We start from the raw sequence: 10,016 nt of genomic DNA, 5'->3' as shown, positions 1-10,016 counted from the left end.
TGGATGGCTTGACATCACGGTGGATGATCTGGTGCTTCTCACGCAGGTAGGCCAGCCCCTTCAAGACCTGCCCACACACACACACACACACACACACACACACACACACACACACACACACACACACACACACACATTACTAAATTGATCATTTAAGAATATTCTAGAGTATATTACACAATAAGCAAAGGAAACATCTCATCTTTATGCCTTGTACTTCCATCTCTAAAGAATGTTTTGAAACATCAAAACACAAAGGTCACTATCTTTTCATCACTGAAGGTGCTTATACATATAAATCAAATAACTAGGTTTGTATTATGGACTTAGTAAAGGGAGGAAGAGGAGGAAAAATGCAATAAGAAAAAGGAAGAGGAAATAGACAAAAGTGGAGCAGGAAATAAAGAATGAGAATAAGAACCACTTACTGTAGAGCATATTTTGGCAAGTATTGGTTCTGGGATGCGAATGGCTTTCTTGAGGCACAGATCCAATGATCCTCCATCCATGTACTCCATACAAATAGAGATCTCACCCTCACTGCAAAGACATTAGACCACTGTTACTAACGGACTGCTGGGACACAAGTAAGCAGATCAAGACAGACATGTTGTGTTTCACTTCACAACAACTTCTTTTACTGCACAGTAACTAAACAAATGAAAATCCACACTCCTTACTGCCACTGTTCCTAGACTTCAGATATGATCTGAATAGCTACATGACAAGGCAAGGGAGCACCATTCAGTGATACAACATGAGGGCACCTACCTGTAGAAGGCGCCGTAGAAGCCCACAATGAAGGGTGAATTGCACTCGTGTAGGACCTTCAACTCTCGGATAATCTGGTTTCTGATCGCTGGCTTGACCTCCAGATGGATAAGCTGCACCCATGACCAAGAGGGAAGGAGGGGAAACATAAGAAATAAAATTAGAGACCATGTAACAATATAATTGTTATTAATAATAAAGTACAGCAAATGCTCTCTGTTACAGACTATTCAGGGTGGTACCACTACCTGCATTGTCCTCATCATTCTTAAGACTCATTCTTTCTATCTGTCTATCTATATATCAGGTCAGCAATCCCACAAAGGGTGGCCCAGACAAGGTGCCATACACTCATGCACATATCATTCACACTTTTAGCTCCATTGGCTCCCAGTGGGAAAGGACAGTCTCATGGACCACTGTACTTTACTTAGGCATAGCACAGCTGGTCACATAGGCTACATCCACAGCAAGAGCTCACAGTATACACAGTATACACAGTTTACTCCTGCCCAAAAAAATACCTCTCATGTCTGACAACCCCTATTTGTCTTTGTACCCATCAGACCATTACCATCATATTCTTGTAATCAAGCTCTAATACTTTATTTACACTCTTGTTCAACCATAAACTGACAACCAACATCTCACAGCTATATATTACTTCAAGCTTTTATACAATGATGACGATAATAATAGTACAAGCAGCACCAGAATTACAACCACTACTCCATGAGCATCAGCACATCATGTCACCTCACCTTGCGTGCCATGATGAGTCCTGAGGGTTTGTGCCGTTCCTTGTTCACCACACCACCATTGCCAGCACCTAGCTCACCCAGCTTCTCAAAGTCATCTGCATTCAGTTCACCAACCTGTAGAAGGACATAATGATGGTGATGGAGGATAAAGTAGTACAGAGATAGAACAATCATACAGAGATGGAATAATCATATGAGGACTGGAAAGAAGGATGTGGAAAAGATATGCTTTTTATTACGTAGTTTACTTCCTGGCTGAATTTTCATCCATGGACAAAAGATAGGAAGGAAAGAAAGAAAGAGAGCAAGGGAAAAGGAAAGCAGAAAAAGAAAGGACAAAGTTATACAAATGTGAAAGAAAATTGAAAGGAAAAAAACAGAAAGCAGAACAGGATAAACGCATGGCCCAAAAGAAAAGGAAGAAAGACACTCACTTTCTGCTTCTGGTTGAGGAATATCTCCATGCGGCGTCGCTGAGTGTCATCCATGTCCAACTCCTGGATGCACTTGAGCAGTGACTCCAGGGACACGGACCCAAAACTGCCAGTGGCCCCTGTGCTGGCCTTCCTCTGAGGCGTGCTGTCACAACACCACACATGTTAATTTCTCACTCATATTCTATCTTTTCTCATACATTCCTCTTCATATTCTATCAATCTTATAAATACAATAACTGTTTCCCATTCAAATTCTATCCCTTCTGATGCATTTCCCCCCCAGTCTTACAAATAAAATAGCTGTTTCTCATTCAAATTCTATACTTTCTGATGTATTTTGCTCATATTCTATTAATCTTATTATTAATACAACAGCTATTTCAACTCTTCACTTGTCTTCTGCCATTCTGAATGTAAAACAAGGGATAGAACACCACACACATTAGTTTCTCATTCACATTCTATCCTTCTGATGCATTCCCTCTCATATTCTATCACTATTATAAATATAATGGTTGTTTCAATTCCTCATTTCTCTTCTGCCATCCTGAATGCAAGAGTTAGAGTGCAAGTTCTTCCTTCTTTTCTTTGCTTTTTTCTTTTTTTTCATTCCTATTTTGTTTTCTCTCCTGCCATCCTGAATCCAAGAGTTAGAATGCAGGCATTTCTATAAAAAATTTTTCATTCCTATTCTGTTCCATCTTGTGAGTGATTGAGATTAGACATAGGCATCTTTCCTTCCTATTCTGTCTTGTCACACATATCTCCATTCCTTCACCACCTGTATAAGTAAACACTGAGGCACACTACAGGTTCACCTTAATGGACCATATAAGAAAAAGCATAATTTTATGATGCGTGATAAGCTGTGTGGATTTGATTCTGGGTTTACGAACAATGTTTTGTCTTGTTGTGCTTACTATTCACAGCACATTAACACTGTTCTTGTATCTCAGCTGATGCCTCAATGGAAGGTACTTATATACATACATACATACTACTTATTACACCAAGGCTGTCTCCATAAAAAGGAGGATAGCCAAGACAAAGCACACAACTTTGATGTTCACACTCATTCATACCACTGTCTTAGCCTCTTGGCCCCCAAAAGAGAAGAGAAAGTACTCCTGCCCTCAAGTACCACGAAAGATTGCCTCCTACAGAGATACAAATATGTACGAGTATATATTTGTCATGAGGGAAGTTTGGTGCATTTCACTTCAGTCTTAAATGCAATGCTGATTCTTATGTTTACCACCATTCATGTCACCTTGCCATTGTTCCACATCTACAATAAGCAAATAAGGTTTGAAAAGTGACAAATTTCACACCCATATGATGCCTTCATACACATCCACATTTACTTCCATATCATCATTAATGCCTCCTACTTTATGAACACCTCTAGCAATTGAACTTTATATAAGAACATAAGAACACAAGAAATAAGGGAAGCTGCAAGAAGCGACCAGGCTTACACGTGGCAGTCCCTGTATGAAATATACCTACCTATTTCCATCTATTATCCCCATCCATAAACTTGTCTAATCTTCTCTTAAAGCTCTCTAGTGTCCTAGCACTAACAACATAGTTACTGAGTCCATTCCACTCATCTACCACTCTATTTGAGAACCAATTTTTTCCTATCTCCTTCCTAAACCTAAATTTTTCAAGCTTGACCCTGTTATTTCTTGTTCTACCCTGGTTGCTGATCCTAAGAATTTTGCCTACATCCCCCTTGTTATAACCCTTATACCACTTAAAGACTTCTATCAGGTCCCCTCTTAACCTACGTCTCTCTAAAGAATGTAAATTTAACAGCTTCAACCTCGCCTCGTAAGGAATACTCCTCATCCCCTGTATCCTTTTGGTCATTCTCCTCTGTACTGATTCTAATAGATCTATATCTTTCCTGTAATGTGGGGACCAGAACTGCACAGCGTAGTCTAGATGAGGTCTGACCAACGCCAAGTATAACTTTAATATTACTTCCGGCCTTCTACTTTTAACACTCCTAAAAATTAATCCTAGTACCCTATTTGCCCTGTTTCTGGCTTCTATGCATTGTTTCCCTAGACGGAGTTCAGAGCTAACTATAACTCCTAAATCTTTCTCATACCCTGTACCTACCAGAGTTTGGTTGTTTAATGTGTACCTATTGTGTGGGTTTCCTCTACCTACGCTAAGCACTTTGCATTTATTGATAATAAACTGCATTTGCCATCTATCTGTCCATTCATTCATTCTATCTAAATCTGCCTGCAAGGCGATGGCATCCGATTCTGACCTAATTAATCTACCTATCTTTGTGTCATCCGCAAATTTACTAACATCACTACTAATTCCATTATCCAAGTCATTGATATATATTAGAAATAACAATGCCCCTAATACTGACCCCTGTGGTACCCCACTAATTACATGACCCCACTCGGATTCGAGCCGTTTATTACCACTCTCTGTCGCCTGTCACTAAGCCATGACCCTATCCAGCCTAACACCTTCCCATCTATCCCGTGTGCCCTAACCTTTCTCAGGAGCCTTTGATGGGATACCTTGTCAAATGCTTTACTAAAGTCCAGATATATCATAACTATCATCATTATCTACTGCCTCCTACACCTTACTGTAAAAACTTAACAAGTTTGTCAGGCAAGACTTCCCCTTCGTGAAGCCATGCTGTGACTGATTTATCAAGTTATGTTTGTCTAAATGTTCCCTAATGTTCCTCGCTATTATTGACTCTAACATTTTACCTACAACTGAAGTTAAGCTGACAGGTCTACAATTAGACGCTAAAGTTTTATCTCCTTTCTTAAAGATGGGTACTACATTAGCCTGCCTCCACATTACTGGTACCTCATCCGACTCCAGTGATTTCCTAAAGACAGAAACTAATGGCTCACTAATAATCTCTTTGCATTCCTTAAGTACTCTGAGATATATTTCATCTGGTCCTGGTGTCTTGAACTTTTTTAGTCTATCTATCTCCTGTTCTACTATCTCCCTAGTTATGGAAATATCTGTCAGCTTATCATTCTCATCTGCTCTAAACACCTGTTCACTATCTGGCATATCCTGCATGTTTTCCTGGGTGATATATATATATAAAATTTGTGGTACTGCTCATCCATCACAAGAACTTGTTGTTACCACTGTAAAAAGAAATGTAAGAACTGAGAGAAACATGTCACAGAGAGATTGCTGGAACATATGTAAACATGAGATAGGATGTCATTCCCTCAGTCTACTGATCAAATGAGAACTGTCTATGAACAGCTACACCATCTCCTTGATCTGTTCACTCTCTGAGCTGACAATTGTATGAACAAACCAGTCAGCTTACAAAACAGAAGAAACTGTTCTGAAAGCAACCAGAATGCAAGGTATATGTGTCTTTGTTTATTGCAGTTCCTGAGTTATCCTTATGTATTCTGAATGTAAGCAAAGGTAGTACTAAGCAATAATGCAATGTGATGAATACTATCGACAAAATAAACAGTATAAAAAATAAATAAAATAAAAAAAACTGAGAGGTGCATCAACAGCCATGACTTTATGATAATATGAATGCAAATTACAGGGTAAAGTTTTATGCAACAATGGAAACCAGCAAGTCTTTTACATCACAGAAAATACAAAGTCAAACTGATAAGCTTATTTGAGAGTGGTGTAAAATGCAGTACAGTAATGAAAAGCCAGTGGCTAAGTTATAATTTTCAGTGGCTAGCAGACAAATGTTGTATAGCACATTTTCATATTAAGATATATATTTTCTTTCACATATTTTGTCAATTACGGATTTCTTCAGGGTTAATTCTCAGCATAAAGAACTCTTCTATCTAATGAACTCCCTTGGGGCCAACCACTATCTGATAATGGAGCTTCCCGGTACATCACTGTGTCTCCGTCACCTAACCCTTGCTTGTAATAAGGGGCTGCTGTACTCCATAACCACTGCTGCTCTACTCTAATGCTTGCCTCACATTTTACTGGAGACTTTCTGAATTCATAACACAAACTCTATATACTTTTCTCATCATGTAGAATTTTGACCTATTAGGTCTAGGCAGTCAAGCATCACCAATTTTTATGCCATGAACATCTTATTTTGTCAATCCTTAATTCCTTCTTCTCTGTGTGCAATAACTTTCTAACAAAACTTTCCATGTTTCTCAAGGAAGATACTACAGGACGTCTATCTTTCTGATTCACAGAATACTTGGTTTACACTAAGAATTTATTCCCACAAGACAGATATAAAATTCTCAATGAACATACAATTCTTAGCCTAAGTGGGTAATAAGAACAATAAAATGTCTATGATATAAAAGTATACAGGTATCATAAGAAGGGAATAAACTTGAGCATGACTGACACCCATGGAGCTGACAGCACCATGACATGCATTCAGGAAACTATTAAGTGATAAAAAATTAATGAATTAATTAATATAATAATAATAATAATAATAATAATAATAATAATAATAATAATAATAATAATAATAATAATAATAATAATAAAAATAATAATAACAATAGAATAAATAAAAAAATTTATTAATTAATAAAATAAAATAAAAAAATCAAATAAATAAACAAATAAAGCCTAAAAAAAAAAAAGTTTAAAAACAAGGAAAATCAAATAATGCTTTCATTAAATGTATGAGTAATCTGTACTTATTGTATATATAGCAGAATCAGGATTTTAAACAGATAATGCATCCTAGAGCACCACCTATCAATAACTATACTTCCAAATCCTAATCCCCCTACAAGGAAGTGACTACAACACAAAAAAGCACCAATTTATAGCTTTCAAGGAAGACACCTATGCTTCTCACTGTGCTTATACCTTTTGGTGAACTTTCCCTCTTACATTCCATTACTCTATCTTCCTGCCCTGCACAATGTCACTCTACATGCACCACCAGATAACCTAGTTCAATCATATTGCATTCCTGCACTAACATACACCACACCACCAACATAATGATGCACACAGACCTGGATCATGACACAAGTATGAAATCCATCTTAATCAGTGGCTCAGAGGATCTCTTATGTCATACTGAGTGTCTGTGTTGTGTCACATTTCTGCATCAGTTAAGCTGAATTAAGGATAAGCCACCTGTCCTGAGGCATGATTTGGACTGGCACATGTTGCTCCTGGGAAATACCACTTGAGAGAGAGAGAGAGAGAGAGAGAGAGAGAGAGAGAGAGAGAGAGAGAGAGAGAGAGAGAGAGAGAGAGAGAGAGAGAGAGAGAGAGAGAGAGAGAGAGAGAGAGAGAGAGAGAGAGAGAGAGAGAGATTCCACCTTATTATTATCAAGCTCCTTTCAATACATGTACAGTGATAAACATGCCAAAAAATAAATAAAATAAATAAAAAACACTCAATAAGTTTTGTTTTCATAAAAATTTAGTTTTATATCATATTAATACATAAGAAAAAAAGAAAAATGTAAAAGTAGTCAAGCCTGACCCATTCCTGTACAATAAAAGTTAACACAGGCTTTGTCCAACTGGACCAATCTGTATCAACATGACTTACACAAGTGTCTGCCCTTCAGGTAGCACTTCAAGCCTTTTGTTTCACTCTGGATTACTTTTTAATTGCTTATATAAACTAATTTACATATATATATATATATATATATATATATATATATATATATATATATATATATATATATATATATATATGAATAAAAAAAATAAAACCAAAAACCAATAAACCCCCCAAAAAACAATACATCTCCCCAAAAAACAGCAGATTTATTTTTTTAACCAGGTTTTTTCCAAACCTGATGTAGACAAACATTCTTTCTTTTCTAATACTATTTCTGCTGTATTTCAACTGGCACACTACCATAAAATCTGAGTCATAATTACAGTACACATCAGAACAGACAGTGCAAAGGTACCCCATCTCTCCACATTCCCTCACACACTGCATGAAAAATTATTAATTGACAAAGTTGAGGGAAGGTGAGCTAAAGTAGTCTTGATGTTCACCAGCTTCCTGTGCTATAGAATGTGAAACTCAAAGACTCTGAACACAAAGCTGAACAGCCAAGTGAAGAGAAGGTCAGCAGCATGTTATATCAATTTTGCTAGGAATCTGACAATAAGAAATTAATGTAATGTAACTGTGAGCACAAATGAATATTAATAATGAATGGAAAATTGCCAGAAAGACATAGGATAACTTACATGACTTGTATTTTATGCCAAATGTCACAAACATCATCAATGTTGCCAGATTTCTATCAAGGAGTATGTCAATTCAATAGGCCTGGAGACATGAGTGCCACAAACTCAGCATATAAAGTACTCAATGCTGAATTTGTCCTTCAAAACTAAAGAAGTGGTAGACAGAATCATGAGCTCCTTCACTACATGAACAAACATGTGTTTTAAGAATCTGTATAACATGGTTATCAGAGCCATGATATAATCTGCAGTCCAGGCTTAGTTTCCAGAAACCGTGAGGAAGGTGACACAAGGTCCACAGAAAATGCAGCAAGTTAATCCTTGGCCTCTTTGATGCCCTCTATGAGTCATGACTACATACACTTCATCTTGCCACCCTAGGGGAAAGGAGAGGTGACACAATGTAGATTTTCACAATCCTGAAGAGGTAGTGTATATAAATTGTACATCTCAAGTCTTCCAGCTGGTTTCTCACCACCCTATGTCACCACCAGCCACAAGCTGAGGACACCCCAAAAACATTGTAAAACAATGCCACTGAATACCACCACAAATAACCTAACCTAAAGTTTAGTAGCAGGTAAAGAAATGCTCTCCCCAAAGAAAAGTCGTGTCAATGTAAACAGCTTCAAGAACAATTATGATACACATTAATATCCTACAGAACAAGTAATATGTTAGAACTGTTTTTTTTTTTTTTATCACTAAGGTAAGCAACAGTAATTTGCATCTCTGCATGCAACTTTTGATGAGTTTGACCAATAAAGGAAAATTTGATCACCATTGCCTTGTATATATTTCATGTATTAACATCCTTCTTCATCCTACATTTCGCTTTTTTTCTGCATAACTTTAATATTTTCTCGTTATCTATCCTAGTTACGATTGGGGCTGTCTTAAGATTGCGCAAGATCCTTTATCAGTGTCTAGGTGTGGGGGACGGGGCACTGATAGGCTGGACTGGCTGATATCCCCTGACGTGCGTGTCACCGCGGCGCCCCAGCCCTTCCTTGCTTGCCTGCTGCTCACGTCCGCGGCAGGCTTACCCTCTGTCACCTCACATTGTCATTATTTTTCACGGCTGTGACCCATGATGCTCACGTTTCCTTCTTCCCTTTGTCTCCCCGTAATTACCCTCCACACACGCACACACACTTACAGAACTCACACATACACAGGTACACACACTCTATACAAACACATGAACATGCAGTAACCACATCAAGAAGGTCAGAGCACAGGGAAAATAGGTGATTCCAACAGCCTACATCCCCTCCCAATCTGTCTCACATCTCACTCATCCTCTCAGTCTCTCTCTCTTTCTCATTTTGATACTAACTCGCTGCCGCTGTGGTTCTCATGGTCGTTGGTCTGCTCAATGGATCCCGGCGGCAGCTTGAGGTTGAGTTTATTCTTGGACATGGCGAGGGAGGCCCAGCGAGGCAGCACACACACACAAAATACTGTATTGATTACGAGGTTCCCGCAGAGCAACTCTCTCTCCTCTCCCCGGCCGCCCTCAGAGCACTGTTGCCACTTTCGCCCGCAACCCTCACTGCCGGGGATTTTCTAGACTTCTTGCATCTATCTATTTATTCATTTTCTTCCCTCTCTCTTCTTCTTTATCATATGGGGTCGCTGTTCCTCACTAATCTTTTTCCATAAGGATCTGTCTTCCGACTTCTCTCCACTCAATTATACCCCCCCCCCTCTCTCTCTCTCTCTCTCTCTCTCTCTCTCTCTCTCTCTCTCTCTCTCTCTCTCTCAAATAATCTATGTAGTTCTTCCATCTCTGCCTGCCTCGCCTTCTTCCTCCATATTTTCCATA

The 10,016-nt window shown here is 38.4% G+C and overlaps 1 protein-coding gene across 2 annotated transcripts in view; it reads right to left on the bottom strand.

Annotated features, from left to right (window-relative positions):
- LOC135105727 (dual specificity mitogen-activated protein kinase kinase 1-like) overlaps nucleotides 1–9,725 on the bottom strand; it is a 35,691-nt gene extending 25,966 nt beyond the window's left edge. For both annotated transcript variants that reach the window (XM_064014164.1, XM_064014165.1), the window contains exons 1-6: nucleotides 9,528–9,725; nucleotides 1,967–2,111; nucleotides 1,533–1,646; nucleotides 772–884; nucleotides 429–540; nucleotides 1–67 (exon numbers count right to left, since the gene is read on the bottom strand). The exon at nucleotides 1–67 is cut by the window's left edge and continues 110 nt beyond it. In XM_064014164.1, coding sequence (XP_063870234.1) covers nucleotides 1–67; nucleotides 429–540; nucleotides 772–884; nucleotides 1,533–1,646; nucleotides 1,967–2,111; nucleotides 9,528–9,610 — 634 coding nt within the window. In that variant the 5' untranslated portion in view covers nucleotides 9,611–9,725. The remainder of the gene's footprint in view (nucleotides 68–428; nucleotides 541–771; nucleotides 885–1,532; nucleotides 1,647–1,966; nucleotides 2,112–9,527) is intronic.
- Between the last annotated feature and the right edge of the window lie 291 nt (nucleotides 9,726–10,016).

Source organism: Scylla paramamosain, chromosome 12 (assembly GCF_035594125.1).
Source record: "Scylla paramamosain isolate STU-SP2022 chromosome 12, ASM3559412v1, whole genome shotgun sequence".
Lineage (NCBI taxonomy): Eukaryota > Metazoa > Arthropoda > Malacostraca > Decapoda > Portunidae > Scylla > Scylla paramamosain.
This window is presented reverse-complemented; position numbering and strand designations above follow the sequence as displayed.